The sequence below is a fragment of the Drosophila virilis genome, chromosome 2, assembly GCF_030788295.1.
Source record: "Drosophila virilis strain 15010-1051.87 chromosome 2, Dvir_AGI_RSII-ME, whole genome shotgun sequence".
In the NCBI taxonomy this organism is placed as follows: Eukaryota; Metazoa; Arthropoda; class Insecta; order Diptera; family Drosophilidae; genus Drosophila; species Drosophila virilis.
This window is the reverse complement of record NC_091544.1, coordinates 2,930,968-2,948,489: the sequence shown is the minus strand read 5'-3', so window position 1 is coordinate 2,948,489 and position 17,522 is coordinate 2,930,968. Positions and strand designations below refer to the sequence as shown.

General features: G+C 41.4%; 5 protein-coding genes across 6 annotated transcripts in view; 2 read left to right on the top strand and 3 right to left on the bottom strand.

Annotated features, from left to right (window-relative positions):
• Syx1A (Syntaxin 1A) overlaps positions 1-10,119 on the bottom strand; it is a 41,382-nt gene extending 31,263 nt beyond the window's left edge. Inside the window, exons 1-2 of the mRNA XM_070207261.1 lie at positions 7,113-10,119; positions 5,107-5,582 (exon numbers count right to left, since the gene is read on the bottom strand). Coding sequence (XP_070063362.1) covers positions 5,564-5,582; positions 7,113-7,984 — 891 coding nt within the window. The 5' untranslated portion in view covers positions 7,985-10,119 and the 3' untranslated portion in view covers positions 5,107-5,563. The remainder of the gene's footprint in view (positions 1-5,106; positions 5,583-7,112) is intronic.
• The window catches only part of eIF4EHP (eukaryotic translation initiation factor 4E homologous protein), a 46,394-nt gene extending 33,561 nt beyond the window's left edge, over positions 1-12,833 (bottom strand). For both annotated transcript variants that reach the window (XM_070207263.1, XM_070207262.1), the window contains exons 1-2: positions 12,699-12,833; positions 10,675-11,134 (exon numbers count right to left, since the gene is read on the bottom strand). In XM_070207263.1, the coding sequence (XP_070063364.1) occupies positions 10,675-11,134; positions 12,699-12,730 (492 nt within the window). In that variant the 5' untranslated portion in view covers positions 12,731-12,833. The remainder of the gene's footprint in view (positions 1-10,674; positions 11,135-12,698) is intronic.
• Positions 11,271-13,323, top strand: LOC6634857 (uncharacterized). Its single transcript, XM_002058611.4, has one exon. It carries the CDS (start codon positions 11,343-11,345, stop codon positions 12,213-12,215), a length of 873 nt encoding a protein of 290 aa, XP_002058647.1. The 5' UTR covers positions 11,271-11,342; the 3' UTR covers positions 12,216-13,323.
• Positions 13,324-13,816: 493 nt separating this feature from the next.
• On the top strand, positions 13,817-14,666 carry LOC6634855 (ADP-ribosylation factor-like protein 6-interacting protein 4). Its single transcript, XM_002058609.4, has 2 exons — positions 13,817-14,252; positions 14,324-14,666. The coding sequence occupies exons 1-2, from the start codon at positions 14,063-14,065 to the stop codon at positions 14,575-14,577; spliced, it is 444 nt and encodes a 147-aa protein (XP_002058645.1). The 5' UTR covers positions 13,817-14,062; the 3' UTR covers positions 14,578-14,666.
• Positions 14,589-17,519, bottom strand: LOC6634854 (E3 ubiquitin-protein ligase RNFT1). The gene is made up of 3 exons (XM_002058608.4): positions 15,812-17,519; positions 15,346-15,561; positions 14,589-14,971 (listed from the first exon to the last, which is right to left on the bottom strand). Exons 1-3 carry the CDS (start codon positions 17,399-17,401, stop codon positions 14,738-14,740), a joined length of 2,040 nt encoding a protein of 679 aa, XP_002058644.1. The 5' UTR covers positions 17,402-17,519; the 3' UTR covers positions 14,589-14,737.
• Between the last annotated feature and the right edge of the window lie 3 nt (positions 17,520-17,522).

Genomic DNA, 17,522 nt, shown 5'->3' with positions numbered 1-17,522 from the left:
TGGCCACAATTCTTGGCTGGGTCTTCTGGTTTGTGGCCAACTCAGCCCCGCTTCGTGCGCCGCGCTCCTTGTGCACTTCCATTTCCCGCTTGGTTCAGTTCCCTAATTAGTCGGTGCTTTTTCGTTGATTGCGCCTGGCAGAAGGGCCAAGTTTTTGCCACACACACACACACATACACACACAATGCCAGATGCAAATGAACCTGCAATTCGAGCAGCTTTCCCTGAGCTTTTCTCGCTTTAATTGGGCTTGGGAAAACAAAACTAGTTTTGGGGACAATTAGCTTAAAGTTTCAAATAAATGCACATGTTGCCTTTCGAAAGCACGAAAAGGCTTAAATTAATATTTTCTTTAGCTTTCCCTCCTTAACAGTTACTTGTGCAAGTGAAAATCAACAAAAATATAACCCTAACGAATGAAAAGCGTTCGGCTTTTCAATGTAAAAGTATTGTGAATATTGCTCGGTTCGCCTCGCTGAATCAAGCCCTTACCTGGGAACCCTATAAACAAAAAAAAAACTAAATAAATAATGGCACAAAGAAAAACTGTAGCCCAACTTTAAAAACTGGCCTTCTGGACCCGTTTGCTATTTTAAATGGGCTGCTCGTTAACAGCCCTCGGGCACTCGGTATTATTTTCAGCGCCAGTTGTTGTTGCCACATTAAATACACACACACACACACACACGCACATGCATATAGTCAGCCAACCAAGCGCCGCGCCCAGTTGGGTCAAAGGTTCCTTTTGCCAAGCAGGCGAATGAACTCCGTTGGAGTTCCAGCAACAGCAAGAGCACACGCATAAAAAAAAAGGGTCAAGTGCCTTTATTTTCTGTGAATCTCCAATTCGATTCCGTCTTTCACTTAGTACAAGGTACAGGCTATATACATATAAATATATATAGATACTTCGTGCACTAAAATTTTAAAAAATATGTACCTAAATTGGTTTTCTCTTCTTGATTTTCAGCTATTCCGAAACTAGGTTTATGATAATTTTAAAATGTATCGCATTAATCCAAATGTTTTTTTTTCATTTAGTTAACAAAAGAAAAGTCTTCAATTAGTGTCTACAAATATTATTTATTATAAACTAATACCCTTTATAGTTAATCAAAATGCATTTGAAACATTTGTTAGCTTTTTATAGGCATTTTTTTACTATAATATTTTATTAAAATTTGCTTTCAAGCTAGGCAATTAAATAGTTGTGGTTACCCTTGCCTTTTTTTTTAAGCACACACAAAACACACACACACACACACGCACATATACACATATATGTATTAGATAGTGCAGCAGATGGACCCGTCCTTGGTTGGCGCAGCGCTCTCAAAATTTGTTTTCAATTAACAAAACTGCTTGCTTTTGGGAATACAACAACAAGAAGAGCAACAACAACAAAAATCGATGAATTTACACCTGCTAGCTGTTTGGTCAGGCCAGGCTCAAATTGAGTTTCGGCCTGGCCAAAAAAAGGGGGTGGAAAAAAAAGAAAACTGGCTCACACCTTTTGCCAGAATTTCGATCGAATGCAACAAACGTTAGCTTAAAATACTTTAAATATATGTTTATTGAATAAAAAATATACTTAACATACTTTACTCTTCCGTTCCAGCCCAGCACATTCTTAAGCCAAACGTCGCAAAGCATTTTATGCACTCAATTTTACGAATTTTCTCCTTTGATATAAGTTTGAAATAATAAAAAATTTGTCAAAGACATGCCAAAATATATTATAACAATAAGTTTAAGTACAGCTATGTGAAGTGAGATGTGAAGTTCGTAAAAAAATGAAGATATTGTAAAGAATAGAAATGTATCTATGAGATCTTAAAACAGGAACTTCATGTGGCAAGTTTCATGACTCATCAGCTGTGTGAAAAAAAAATAAAAGTTGCCAATGTCGCACAGCAGAGGAGAAAACAGAAATAGCCAGACAGACAGGAAGAGTTGGGTGTTTAGTGAAATGGCAGCAATCGTTAGCCATGCTCTTGGCCAACAAACTCACAGACTACGTCAGCGGGCAGATGGCCAGAGGCAATTGTAATAAAAACGGCACAAAAAAAAAAACACACACACACACACAAACAAAAAAGCAACAGAAGAAAAATAAAGAAAGCAAGCAAAACAGCACTAAGCTAAATACATACATAAATTGATTTCATGACTCGTTGCCCGTCGCCCGAAATAGGGGCAGGTGCTGTGCTCAGGTAAGGCTCAAGAGTTGCTCTTGTGCTGGGCTGCGGGTACCTTCGAGTGGACTCCGTGTTGCGTCAAAAAATTCAAGTGTAAAGGCCCAAAACGAAAATCAACTGGCAAAAATATGTTTGGGAGTGTGCGCACTCCAGATACCCTGTCAAGTGCTCACAAGTGTTGGAAAATGATATAGATAAGCTTTACAGTTGACAAGTCGTATCATATATATAGCTCGCGAGTATTACCCGGCGTTGCCCGTGAAACATTTTGTGCTTAAAAATTTAGTACACACTCGTGGAAAATTGGAAGCTATTCATCTTGATAAAGAACCAAGTTTTGCAGCTGAAGAAAAAATGTTTGTTTAAGAGCTTTGAATATGTTTGCGAAACAAAAATGTTTCATAAAAACGATTTTCGCTACTTTTCCACACATGCGGGTGGAATTGCCCACAATTTCGTCTTACTCTTCATGTGAAAATAGCTACAGTGAAAATTGTTACGATTTGGTTTTTGCAATGATTCATTTTATATAGACTTTTACAACACTTGACCGCTAACACGCACTTAGCCAGTGTTGAAAAAGCTTTTACAAAGACAACTCAACTAGTAATTATGTAAAAAACAACTTAGCTAAGTTTATGAACAACTCTGCAAGACATTTTGCTCAAGTATAAAAACCTGATTCTATGCATAGGCAAAAAAAAAAAGCCAAACAGTGAATGGTGAGCAACAAGGCAGAACATAGAAGAAGAAAAAAACAAATACATTTACATATAAGCACAGGCGAAAGAAGAGGCAGAGAGCGAGAAAAGAGTCTCCGAGTTAAGAGCTTGACAAAGAGTTAAGCTCGACTAGCTTAACGCACATTTTGAGTAGAAACATTGAAGAAATTTTTTGAGAAATGCCAACATTTGTGCTCTCACAATCAGCCGAAATAAAATAATAATACAAAAAAAAGGCCCTCGACTAAATGCTTATCAATTTTTATTTGCTATCGCATGATTCATTCATTCATTGGGAATGTTAGCTTTTTTTTTTTTATGTGGAACAATAAGCTTTTAATAACTAATTAACACAAAATGTAAATAGTTTTCTCCGCACTTATCGCTGGATGTGTCAGTTTTTGATGAACTGATGACTCAACCCTATAAACTATTCGAAGCACCCGCCAAATGTGGGCGGAGTCCGAGTGTCCGAGTCACATTGGGGTCAGTTTATTTAGTTTATTTGGCTTATGCTGGCGCCGACAGGAAGTTGGCACGAAGTTTTTAGATTAATGAAAACGTGCATCAAAGCGAATCCCTAACCAAAAAAAAGATATCTTACAGAGAGAGCTGTGAAAAATGATGATGATGATGACTGTCGAAAAGTTTTGCAAGATCTATAAATATTAAATGAACGTCAGTTGATACTCGCAACTCTTGAGGAACAAAATGACTCGATAATATGAGATCATCTCGTCAAATTCTAACAGCAAATATATAAAAGTAATATATGTCGAAAGATAAATGGAGAACAAACTGTGCTAACTGTTGTGAGTGTGGGTTGAGCGTACAATGCATGACAAATCGACACTTGTTGAGAATATTAAAAAAAAAAATAAATAAACAAAAAAAAACCTTTCTTTATATTTTATAAGACAACAAGAAGCTGACTCAAAGCAGCTTTCATTTCCAGGGTATATTTATAATAATAATTTGCAACTCTCCTTTAAATTGCTTTTAAAGTCTTCCGATATTAATAGGATTTTGCAAAAATATGGGGAGCATAGTAAAAGTAATAAATATCGAGTTTGGGTAAGATATCTTAAAAAACAAAAAAGTTTTCCATACAACATACTTTCCGACTGATCGTTCCTATGGCAGCTATATGATATAGACGTCCGATATTGATAAGATTTTGCGTATATGTAAAAGGCATAGTAAAAGTAATAAATGCCAAGTTTGGGTAAGATATCTTGACAAACAAAAAACTTTCTCATACAACATACTATTCGACCGATAGTTCCTATGACAGCTATAGATATAGTTATCCGATCTAGCTGGGTTCAACATATGTGCTGCGAAGTTTTTATAAACGGAGATAAAGAGTAAGACGAACTCGGCTATTGATGTTGATCAAGAATATAAATATATATACTATATGGGGTGGAAGTTGTGTCCGAGACAAAAGTCTAAACACTTATAGCCATTGAGAATGCCTCAAAATTTCTTTCCATATATGTGTTATCCAGTTCCTAACTTCACCCAGATTATAAATATTCGAAATATATCTATTTAATTGCATTAGCTCTAGTTTCTGTTTGTTTGGAAACGTCTTAATGTATAGATAGTTCTTATCTTGTCCAGACTAACCGATAATAGCGTAAAATATTTATTGTTTTCAACTTTATCGCACATACTTAATGAAAGACTCGCCCAATCTACACTTCGTTTAGAAATACATTGATATGAATATAGATTTTGTGTACGCCTAATATGTTTTAAAATGACTCGTCGCATATATAATGACATTCATTTTAATTACATTCATTTTAATTACATTAATTTTAATAGTTTGCCAGTTGAGCATTTTCCCATCAATTGAATTGACTTACAATCTAATCATTGTGCGCATTAACTCTCACGAACCCAATTAACTCTTGCGCTCTATACTATATAATTGATATTCAATTTTCAGGCTCATATAAGTAGAACATTTAATAGATAATTATGGCATTAGCAATGCGCATTAGCCACAAACTAGGCGACAATTTCGCGCGCTCTAATAAAAGATAGACACAGAGCAATACCCTAGATGCATGGAATATGGGCTTGACGAGGCACTGCTGTTTTTTTTTTTACGGGCAAAACATTATATAGTAGAGAGATGGAAAAAGAAAAGAAAAGAAAAAAAAACAATTACTCACCTCTGTTGGAAAAATGACGCTTGGCAGCTGCAGGTGGAGAGAAGACGTAGGAGACGTTGGCCCTGAGGCTAAACACTGGGTTTATACGTCGAATTTATATATTATATATTTATTTTTCGTACGCGTTTTTGTTTATTTTGTATTATTTTTGCTGGTTTTTTGTTGCTGCTGTTGCTGTTGTTGTTGTTGTTGTTGTTGGGCTTGAGAAAACACATTGAATGCGACTTGATGCACGAAGTTGTTGCGTTTTGTGTTTTTGATAATTTGCTGTTGTTTTTTTTTTTTGTAAAGGTGTTGCTTGTTGTTGTTGTTGTTATTGCATAAACTCTCGTTTCAGGTGTGTTTAAGAAAAGAAAAACTTGCCTTAGAAATGAAGTTAGCTCTGCTCGTTGTTGTTTTTCTCTTGGAATTTTTGTTTGTTTTCGTTTCAAATACATTTCGCTACAAATATGTCTTGCTACTTGCTTGCTTTGATTCTATTGTGCATGAGTTTAAGTATTTTATACAAAAAAATAATAAAATGTTAATAATTTTTAGCATGCAGTTGTGGGTTAGTTTAAACAAAGATCCGTTTGTTGTAGTTGTTGTTGTTGTTGTTGTTAGTCATGTGTTTTGAGTTTTGCAGAAATAAAAGCGAAAAAAAAGAAGAGAAATAAACAAAAAAAGTGGGTTAATATTGCAGGTGTTTAGCTATATGAAAGGCGTGTGTGAAGGTGTGTGTGTGTGTGTGCGTGATCAGGGCAAAGAACTAAATCAAATTGATTGAGAAATTTTGAGTGCTAATAAACTTTTTGAGCATAAATAAACAATTTGAGTTGCCATTAAATTGTTTTCGCAATGCGGCAAAAAAAAAATTGTTTTTTTTTTTTAAATACAACGGAAAAAGGAAAAGCATAAAACAAAAAACAGAAAACAAACCCGTTTTTAATGGAGATAAATGTTGAACATTTATTTGCGCAACAAACTAAATAATCAACTTTAAAATAATAGTTAAACGTTTAATTGAAGTCCGGCAATATTGCAGTACGTGTCTGTCGCAGATTATTTCTATTCAAATATGCTTCCTCAACTGATAGATATATATATATATATATATATATATATATCCATAAAGTACAAACGATCTCTATGTATAGTTTGTGTAATGTGCATTCGATACATATGAACACGATTGGGTTAATAGCATTTCGTAAATAGTCACTATAGTTATATATATATAGTAATATATATGTACATATAGCATTAATTGTTTAATAAATATATATTCAAGAAGTTATACAGGGAGATTTTTGTTTACTGCGAGAATCTACAAAGAAAACGCAATTGAGATTTAGCTTCAAAATGCAAAATGACCGAAATTTTAAATTGTGAAAAAAAGAAACATTATAAATCAATAAAAATTAAAGATTTTTTTTTTTTTTTTGCTTTGCATTTTTAACAATATTTTCTTTACTATATATATATATTATTAATTGCAATTTTGATCATATATTTGCATGTCTATATGTTTTATTTTTCTTTAGACTCTATTAATTGCTTCTCGTTTGGTTTGTTCGGTTTTGTGTTTAAATCGGCTTCTAATATATACATATACATATTATATATATATATTATTGTGTGTGTGTGTGTGTGTTGAGCATAAGGATATACATATCCTGCGCCCAATAACAACAAATATGCGCACTTTTGCCGCTAGACTCAAGACTTTTCTAAACTAATACAAATTAGCTATATAATGCGTTCTCATATATATATATATATGTATATATGTATATATTGTTTATCTCTTGTTAATTATAGAGCCTAAATTATCAAGTGTGTGTGTGTGTGTGTGGGTGTGTAGCTCACTGGCAAGGGTCGCTTAAACTTTGTATTGAATCATTTCTGGGTGGGTTGCACAACATCCTAAACAGACATCGAGTGTGTGTGTGTGTGTGTGTGTATCTATGTGTGTCTAAGTGTATGTGTGTGTGTGTGTGTGTGTGTGTTTAAGTAATTGCATTTACATGAAATAACTGCTAACATAGGCAGCCGCTAAGATACCCAAGACGGTCAAACAGATGAGTATCATGATCTTCTTTCGTCGCGCTTTGCTTTGATATTTGAGCGCCTTTTTGGTATCCTGAGTTGCGGTCTGGACATAGTCCATGGCGTGCTCCACATGATACTCGATGCGATCGATCATCTCGCCTTGGGACTCGACCAGCATGGCCATGTCCATGAACATGTCGTGCAGCTCCTTGATGGACGTCTCCAGTTTCATGATGTCCGCATGCCGTGCCTCAATGTCGGCCAGCGTTTGCTTGGCCTGCTGCGTTTCCATGATGATGCCCTGGGTGAAGACGGCGGAATTGCCCTGCTCGAGCATATCCTCGAGCTCCTCGTTGGTGGTCGCACGACCTGTGATCTCCAGCTGACGCTGTATTCTGCCCTTGCAGCGCTCCCGATAATCGGTCTGGGTGCGATTATATTCGGTCATGACCTCAACAAATTTACGGGACAATGTCGAATGTTGCGTTTTGCGTATACGCAAATCGGCCGATGATTTATTCTGTTGCTCCTCCTGCTCAATGTTCTGTTCGATGCCCTTGAGTTTGCCGCGCACACGATTCGCGTTCTTCTTGATATCGGCCATTAGATCCTCCAGTTCCTGTTTGGTCTTCTCATCGGATTGTGGTGCCGACAATATGGCCGAATGTTTCTTTTTCACCTCCTCAACATTGTCCTGGACCTTGTCAATCATGCCGCGTATCTCCTCCACCTGGGCAAAGAAATCATCCATATACGAATCATGGCCATCCACATTGACGGCCACATCCTCCGACTCCTCATCGTCCGACTGCGCGGCATGCAAGGCGGCCAATCTGTCTTTCGTCATGCTGTCAACTAGTTGATTTTTACCGTTACTTTTATTTCTGTTATTCTTTGCGCTTTGTTGTACTCTTTAATTCGTTGATAATTATTATGTTTTTTTAATTTTTTTTTTTAATAATGGCAGATTGATTATTTCGTATGCAGTTGCAGTTGCATTTACAGTTTCGTGCGAGCTTTTTACGTAAGCTCTGGCTTTGCGTTTGTTGTTGTTGTTGTTGTTGTTGCTGTTTCGTTTAGCAGTTAACTGTTAACTTTTGCAGCGTTTGTTGCTTAACTTGTTTGCACGCTTTTGCTATTGCTTTATTTTTTGTATATTTTCTGCTGCTTACACTCTCGACTATTGATTTTTCGTTGGTTTTTGTGACCGCTAAATGGTTTTTTCGCATGCCCTAAATAAATACGACTTCAGCTAAACACTTGGCCTTAGTTTTTGTTTGTTGCTGCTTCTTCTTGTTTTACACGCAACTCACTTCGCTTACACACATACATGCATACATACATATATATATATATATATATAAATATATTCTTAAATATGTACAAGAATTCTAGCTCGCTTTTCCTTTTAGCCTTTTTTTTCGTTAACGGCGCGCGTGCTTTGCGCTCAAGAGCGAAGAGCGAAGAGCGCGCAAAGAGAGCGACGCAGCGAGCACCTCAATGCCAGGCAGCTAAGTCAAGCAACAATAAAAGCGTTAAATTATGACTCACGGCGATTGCTTAAAAAACAGCAACAAGAAATTGCTTTTATATATATGTATTATTTTTTTTTTTTTTTTTTGCTGCTGCTGCCTGTGCACAGATAAATTTTAACAATGCGTAGGATTTATGCCCGAACAGCTTTTTAGCACACACTTTTTTTTGCTTGTTGTTTTATTTATTTATATTTGTTGCTTATTTTTTTTTTTGCTTTTCTCTTTATTTTGGGCTGTCGATCGCCGTTGCATTTGCGCACGCATTCGCATTCACATTCACAATCACTTAAAGCGCGCGGGTGGGCGGGGCAGGCAGGGTGTGCGTCGTTTTCGTTTTCGGCATCGGTTTCGGTTTCGGTTTTAGTTTCGCCTCGATCGATCGCGCTGCAGTTAACCTATTCGCTTTTGGCTATGTTCTCACGAATCCGCAATTGCAGTGCGTTTGCAGCTGCTTACCTCTCATTTGCACACATTTGGAGACAATGCGTGCTTGTTTTAAACGAATTTCGGTTGAGGTTGACTTCGTACGCGAAACACGTACGAAAATGGGCAAAAAAAAAAATCGATTTCTGCGCAGGGCTCCAACGGCGGCGGCTCTCTTCTTCGACCGCTTAGGGTACTGTGACGTGATGGTTGCTTCTGGCAACGAAAACACGCGCTAGCGGCAAACGGAAGGGGGGGTGAGGCAGGGCTGTACGGTGGGCGTTTTTTCTCTGCGTTCCGTTTTGTTTTATTTTGCGTGCGAGCGTGTCTATGTGTCGTTTGATTGTATTTGTGTATGTGTTTGCATGTGTGAGTGATTTAGTCGGCGGGCACTTCACACATTCGCTTTGGTTTTCTCGCCGCTAGTGCTGTGGGTGGCAAGCATCCATTTACACACACACACACTCTCTCTCTCTCCCTCTCTCTGTGTCTGTCGCTCTTTCTCTTTGCCTTTTTCGTTTTCTCCCTGCTGATTTTTGTTACTTTGTTGTAGTATGTCGTTGTCGCCTTTTGTTTTACGCGCACGTCGCTAAAAAGCACACTCGACGCGTTGCTGGCTCTCGTCAATCTGAAACACGCGTCGCCTTCCGGTGCAAGCAAGACCGTTGCGACGGCGATGGTTTGCTCTGCTGTTTTTTTAATGTGGATTATGTGCTGAGTGCGATTGCGCTCAGTCTCACAATTGGGAGAATTCGCTCGATTTACTATTGCCTTGGGCTGTAGTATTCGGCGTTTGTTGATAGCTTCTCTCTTGCTCTATCTGTTTACTGACATGGGACACACAAAACGCAGATGCGGCAAAGTTTTCATTGCTATCATGCTATTTTGTGAAGTATTTATTCAGACATTCACTTTTCGTTGAAATTGTAATTGTTTTAACGCCAACCTTGATTGCACAGTTACGAGACTGTTGCAAAATATAAAAGTTTGTGGTAATTTTTTTTTTCGTTTTCTTTTGCTACTGGTTTTTTGTTTTCACTTTTGTTGCGACACGACGCCTAAAAAAATACCAACAGTGTTAGCAGAAATGCACCAAATAATACCGAAAGCACTGACGTTACGTCAGCACTGAAATGCCGCTACAATACAACAACAACAACCAGCAGCGACCAGCATTCGGTTTGTTTGTGGAACTTAATTTCTGCACGGTTCACTTCGCACGCTCATTCGTGGATGAACGGCGAGAGCAATTTTATGAATGGAAAGCCGGCACTTGCAATTAATGCGGTTAAAAACTGCAGCTGAAAGAGAGCTATAACATTTGTGCAAACAATGAAGCACGTTTTTGTATATTGCAGAACCAAACAGACGGCCATACAAATGTAAACAAATGCCAACGCATGTTAATAAAAATAAAAACACAATTCTGTATCGATAGCTCATCGATAAATGTGCACACTGCGACGTTTCGCAGCACTGACACGCGCGCCAAATTCGCTCGTCGTTTAAATATTGCTTTCAGGCATTCAGTTAAATGAATGAAGTTTTTGTTGTAAGTAAATACAAGTTTCGCACTTACCGGATACTTTGTTTGCAGCACAATGCCGCAGATTTCATCGCCAACCAGAAATTGCTCACCCAGCATGGCCATGCAGACGTTCTCCCAGGCGCGCTCAATTTTATTCTTTCGCAAACGTATGACCCACTGGCCGCCTTTACTATTCGCCGGATCCTCCCACATCGGCTTGATGCCCTGTTTGAAGAGACTCAACTCCCGATAGGGCTTCAGCGCCGTCGGCCGTATCAGATGCGAGTAGAGTGACCACCATTGCTGCACGCTGGCACAGCGCCCGACCACATGCAGCGATTTGCTATAGTCGGTGGCCGCTCGTTGTGTGCCCTTCCGGGAGAACCAGAGGCAGTATGTGTGCTGCAGGCGGTTCTCATTGGGCCCCACCTCCAGTGGGGGCAATTTGTCAACATCTATTTCATTTTCCACATCGCTGTCATCGCTATCGACAATATCTGGCCAGATTTTCCTGCAACGCAATGGTGATGGCATAACACGTTTGATAAGTATGTCGTATCAGACTATTCAAATTAGTCCCAGTCAAAACTTGAAACTAAAATAAGCCCAACAACTATGACAGTTCCCTAGACTAAAATACAAATATACAGCTCCTATATACATATTTATATATATATATATATATATATATATATATATACGGCTTCACGTAACGCAACATGAAGCTGTCGATCCGCACGCTGGACCAGAAGACAATCTCCCTAGAGCTGCAGGATGACAAACAGAAGGTAATCCAGCTGAAGCAACGGCTGGTTCAGTTGCCGGAGATAACACAGCCGGTGGAGAGCTTGCAGCTGATCTACGGCGGACGCATTATGCAGGACGATCTGCCGCTGGCCGACTACAACATTAAGGAGGACAGGTTCATAGTGCTAATGACTAAAAGGAGTGCCAACGTGCAAGAGCCGGAGTCGGAGCCAAGGCAGGAGCACCATCCAGAGCAGATAGTGCAGCCAGCGGAGCCGCCGCGACCCTCCGTTACGCCCGATGAGCAGCGCGTGCGCGACCTAATGCTCATGGGCTACGAGGAGCAGGATGTGCGTGCCGCTTTGAGCGCCAGCTTCAATCATCCGGAACGCGCCATCGAGTACCTAATCACGGGCATACCCAGCAGCCATGTAACAGCAATGAACGGAACAACTACAACCTCCAGCCCGGCGGAGTCGAGCGTGATTAGCGAGACAGCCGAGCATCTCAATTATTTGGCAACCGATCCGCGTTTTGCGCATGTGCGCGATTTGATACGCCAGAATCCGGAACTGCTGGAGCTGGTGCTGACGCATCTGCGGGAGAGCGATCCGGCCGCCTTTGAGGCCATACGCAGCAATCAGGAGGAGTTCATATCCATGCTGAACGAGCCGACGGCCCACTTGACGGGCTCGCTCAGCCATGAGGAGGAAGCAGCCGTGGAGCGACTGATGGCGCTGGGCTTTGATCGTGACGTGGTTCTGCCCATTTATCTGGCTTGCGACAAGAACGAGGAGCTCACTGCCGACATACTCTTCCGGCAGACCGACGAGGAGGACAACTAGCTTTTGGGCAATTGCTTTTGGTTGTTTTGGGTTGCAAAAAGTTTATTAACCATTTGGATGACAAGCACAGGGACAGAACTGGTTCGAACCTAGGATTTCAATTTGTGTTTTCTTTATATTCGAACGGGATGTAAGTCCAGTTGGTTTCAAAAATAGCCCCCCCCCCCAATCGTAACGTATTTTCCAACCTTTTCTAACACTTTTTTTTTTTTCAATCTAATGTTATCGGGCAGCAGGACCTAGGCATGGCTATGAAATTAATAATTGTTATCCTACTTGATTGAAATTAAATTCATAATTGAATTCTTTCACTTAAAAGAATAGCCTGGCTAAAATGTGCAGCAACGGGCCTGGTCAAAGCTAAGCTTAAAGGCAGGCAAGGGAACCTAGCTGTTTTTTTTTTGGGGGGGATTTGCAGCCATGATTAGAACATAACCTAACAAACGCTGGCGAAGATGTTGCCCCAAATTGGTTTCCACTTACGATTCGTATTGTTTGCTAGCGACCTTCTCCATGCTAATGCTGGGTTGCCTCAACTGCGCCGTTTCCCTGGACAACGTCTTAATGTTTGTTATTGTTTTGTTGTTGCCTCTCGCTGATTTGCCGCGCCGACTGTTGCTGCCGTTGCTTCTACTTCTACTTTTGTTTCTCTTGTTGTTGTTGTTGTTGTTTTTGTTGGATTTGCGGCTAGCTGGCCTTTGGCGCTGGTTGCGTAGAATTATTTGTTGTACTTTGTTGGCGTGCACGTTGCACAGTTTTTTTTTTTTTGCCCGTTTGTTGTTGTACTTGTCTGGTTGCCAAATCGCAATATGTTGTTGTTGTTGTTGCTGTTGTTGTAGTTCTTTTAAATTCAGCTCCTTTTGGTTTTGCGTGGTCGTTGCGTTTGTTTGTGGGTGTGCGTGCGTGTGTGTGTGCTGTCCAGAACACGAATTTGTCGCGTTTGGCTAATTGGCCGCCGTTTGAAGCGTCTGTGGAGCTTGCTCAGTCGCGTGGCCTGTTGTTGTCGTTGAATGCGTCCAGTTGGTAAATAGTTGACAAGATGTTCGGCTCTTTTTTGATTTTAATGGTTTTTATCGGCGTGCTACGTAAATAATTTAGTGCTGTAAAATGTGTTTGAATCGACGGCGTTTTGCAACACCAGCACGTTTCTCGGGGCGAATGGCTTTAAGTTCGACAATTATTGGCTGCGGTATAGATAATTCAATAAAACATAGCTTTTGCCTCACTTTTTAATTCAACATTTCATTTCATGTGTATTTTAATTGATGTTTTTTATTTGTTTTCTCTCAAATTATCGATAGAAAATCAGCTGTTCCATACAAAATCAAAACACAAGCGAAGAGTGACCAGCTTATTTTTGAAAAATATTCCCGAAAACTAGTTTCTTGTTAATTGTGCTTATGGCAGTGGAATGTATTCTTCATAATAAAGTGGCAATTTGAAAAAACAATAAACGACTGCAATGTGAATTGTATTTGATTGGAAAACAAACTAAAATCTTTATCAATTACAGTTTTTTACATCGCTGCCTCCTTATTAAGTTAATAGATATTTGGCAGGGGTTGGTTTTTTGATATTGTTAAAAACTGTGTATATATAGCTTATTGCTATTGTAAAATTAAGTTACAAGCATTAAATTACATGTTTTTCAAAACTTGCAGTCAGTTATAGACAACTTTAGTTTTGACTAACAAGAAAATAAAGTAAATTCAGCTAACAGCTGTTTTTCCAGATTTAGAAAGTGTTAACAACAGAATGTCAGTCACATGTTAAGTTAATGTGCTTTATGCTAAACAACAGTCAACAGTTTTTGATTTTTATTGTCGTTTGGTAAACAATTGAGCAATATGGGCAAAAGTGACAAAAAGTCAAAGAAAAAGCATAAGAGTAAGCGTAAAGAGCACAAGGAAAAGCACAAGGACAAAGCCAAGAAGTCAAAGAGGCAAGAGAAAAAGGACACGCCACCGCCAAAGATTGAGACCCCGTTGGTTGCGGCAGCCGACAGCGGCAGCGAGGAGGACTTCGCCATACCAATAGGTCGGTCAGGGTCATCTTTGTGCTTCACACAACAGCTACTCAAATATGTTTACACCTTGCACACATTTAAGCGCTGATGAACAGCAAATCGCACGCCCCGGAAACGCCGGAGGAGTACCAGCGCCGGCAGAGCCAAATACGCCGTGAGGTGGACCCCGTGACGGGCCGGACGCGCCTCATCAAAGGCGACAGCGAGATACTCGAGGAAATCGTGAGTAAACAGCGGCATTGCGATATCAACAGGAAGGCCACCAGCGGCGATGGCGACTACTTCGAGGCGCAATCCTTTGCAGCAGCCGCCGCCAAGCGCCGCAAGCCAAAGTAAACATGTTCTCATTAAATACAATAGGTATATTTAATAATTAATAACTGTTAATCTAAATAAACAATTGTGCAGCATTGCAAAAAACGCTAGCTTAAGCTATATATACATAGATAGACACATGAATAGAATGAATAATTAGTTAGTCCGGCCGATTATCGGCCTAGTAGAGCTGATGGAAATAGGTTGTGCTGCCATCCTGCCAGGCGGGATCGTCGCTAACCTTGGCGCGGCACATGGGACACGTTTGCTCACGCTTGAACCAGGTCTGGACGCACTCATCACAGAATATATGACCGCACTCCAGTATAATTGGCGAGTTGTACGCATCATGGCAAATGGGACACACGGAGCCGGCGGCATCTAGTTCGTCCTTTGTGGGCGGCCGCTCCGAGTCCTAACGAAAAAAAGTTGACAGACATTAAATAAAAGATTATTTGCTTAAATATGCTATAAATGATGTTGAAGATTAACAAAAATTGTTAAAACAAAATGAAAATCGAGTGGAAGAGCATATATTTATATATTTTACATTTCCCCAGTTAAAGCTGGGATATCAAAATCCAAAAAAAGGAAGAAGAAACTTTGATCTTTAAGGAACTTATCTTTTTTTTATGATAATGCCCTCTAAGATATTTAAAAATAATGTTGCATTCGCTTAAATAGTTTACAAAAACATTGCTTTATACAATTTCCACGCATTTTCCACCCTTGTTTGCGGTTTACATTTAAAGCTAAAGTCTTTGTTTTTTTTTTTTTTTTGCTACTTACAATATTGCGTCGAAATGTTGAAATGGCCTTCTTTAGGGACTTGCCCCGCTCCAGCAGCTCAAAGATTTTCGCACCAATATACAGGGACGAGAACAGGCCGCCCGAGATGACCTCAAGGCCCGAGTAGGACTCGTACAGAAACAGGAACCACTGTGTGATTGGAGCCAGTGCGCGATAGAATTGCGATATGTATTCGACCAAGACATAAAGACGAGCCTGCAATAGATAAATGTGGACTTCAGTTGGGGAATTTAGGGTGCAATATCATATGCAAAGCTCTTCATGGAATTTCATTTGAGATGTGACGGTTTAGTTCCGACTTTTGTTACCTTATTGAATAGATTTGAAGCTCCGTCCCAAATTAAATTAAATTAAATTGTTCAGAGTCGGGAAATGTATATATATGCTTATAAGGAAAAGGATTAGGCTTAAGGATTGATGGCAGGCCTTCATTCATTTTACTTACGCGCACTTTCAGTCGTATCACATGCATGGGCAACAGGGTTATGCAGATCTTGATGAGTATGGTGAGCAGCTTGAGCAGCAGATCGCTGATGGCCACATAGTAGAGGAGCATGCCCAGCGGAATGACCTTTGGCACAGTTGTATCGTTGGCCGAGCTCTTGGCCAGCTCGGCGCTCCACTGGAACGTGGTCGAGGGGCTGTCGTTGAGTCCATTCGTGTGGCCGTTGTCCGTTTTGTAGTGCGTAGTGGAGACATCGACCGTTTGATAGATCTTGGGCGGTGGCACAATCAAGCCCAGGGGATCCGGCGGCGCTGTGGCCAAGTACATGCGCAGGGTAACCACGACGATCACCACGCCGGCATCACGCAGCAGCACCACATAGTTCTTCTGGGCCAGCCGCGAGACTTGATGCCGCAACGAACGATTCACATTGTACATGATGGTCTGCAGCAGCAGGAGATCGAGTATGCCCAGCAGATGATCGTGCACGAACTTGATCAGCAGTATGCAAATGATGGGCAAATAGCGCACAAAGTGGCTCAGCACCTGCACCACCATATCCGTGATGATGTGATCATCGTCTGCGTTATTCTCGTGCGCCGCCTGATGGCCAATATTGGCATTCGGGCTGCTGTCACCATCGGACGCTGCGGCAGCGGCATTTGCAGCGCCGCCAGCAACAGTGACTGCATCCGGATGTGCCGCATCGTAAGCAGGAGGATTTATGCACGCCGCTGCCGGTGTTGTCAGGCCAATCACGCTGGCATTGTGCCGACCGCTGAGGCTGTGGCGCGCCTGTTGCATTTCGCCCTCACGCAGGGAGATGCTGCGGCCCATGCCGGCGCTGCTGTAACCGCCCATGCGCGAGGGTATCGACGCGCTGGTGCTGGCCTCCGGTTCGTTTTGGCTCGCTAGCTGATTCTGGTTGATCAATATGTGTGTATTGTCGCCGGGCACAGAGGCAGCGGCGGCGGCGGCGGCGGCTGCCGCTGCTGGTGGCACCACATTGCCAGCTGTTGGCTGGTAGCGAAAATTGGAATGTGCTATAAAGGAGCGCAGCGCCTCGGTCGAGGGTGCCGTCGACAGCGAGAACATCTCGTTCAGATTGACACGCCAGAAGCCCAATTGCCGCACATTCCCTGCCGACGAGACGGCCGCCTGTGCCGGCGGGTCCTCCAAGCTGCCGCTGTTGGCACCCACACTGCGGGACTGCTGCAAGCGGCGATTCATCTGTGTGGTCACACGCACCGGCGTGCTGCTGATCGGCGTAAAGGAGCGCTGTCGGGCCAGGAGCGTGGACAGAATGTTGCTGCCAGCGGGACGGCCGCCACCAATGCTGCTGCTGCGCGCTGGCTGCGTGTTGGCGTGCTCCAGATTAATGCTTGTGCTGGTATTTGGTCCGGTTAAGGGCTGTGCCGCGGTCGCTAGCGACAAGGACGTCGTCGGCGCTGGCAGCAGGTAATCGTGCTCAGCCGTCGTTGACTCATTGTCGTCGCCGTCGCTGTCAATGGGTATGGCTACGCTGGCAGCGCTTCTGTCTCCTGGCTGGGCACGGCGCGAAGCAGCAGGATCGTTTGGTCCGTTGTTCATTGCGTGGTAAAAAAAAAAAAACGGCAACCCGATTTCTCAACTTATTTACTTAGCAAAATATGTATTTTTTTTTGTTTTGTGCGTACGCGAGCCTATTTCTCTGCCAGTCAGCTGTTAACGC

Bases quoted from the DNA above. Each gene is read 5' to 3' on its own strand.
- LOC6634854 (XM_002058608.4), bottom strand. From the start codon at position 17,401: ATGAACAACGGACCAAACGATCCTGCTGCTTCGCGCCGTGCCCAGCCA. The intron at 15,562-15,811 runs GTAAGTAAAATG...TATCTATTGCAG, and splicing joins TGATACGACTGAAAGTGCGC to GCTCGTCTTTATGTCTTGGT. The intron at 14,972-15,345 runs GTAAGTAGCAAA...TTTTTTCGTTAG, and splicing joins CAACATTTCGACGCAATATT to GACTCGGAGCGGCCGCCCAC.
- LOC6634855 (XM_002058609.4), top strand. From the start codon at position 14,063: ATGGGCAAAAGTGACAAAAAGTCAAAGAAAAAGCATAAGAGTAAGCGT. The intron at 14,253-14,323 runs GTCGGTCAGGGT...CACACATTTAAG, and splicing joins GGACTTCGCCATACCAATAG to CGCTGATGAACAGCAAATCG.
- LOC6634857 (XM_002058611.4), top strand. From the start codon at position 11,343: ATGAAGCTGTCGATCCGCACGCTGGACCAGAAGACAATCTCCCTAGAG.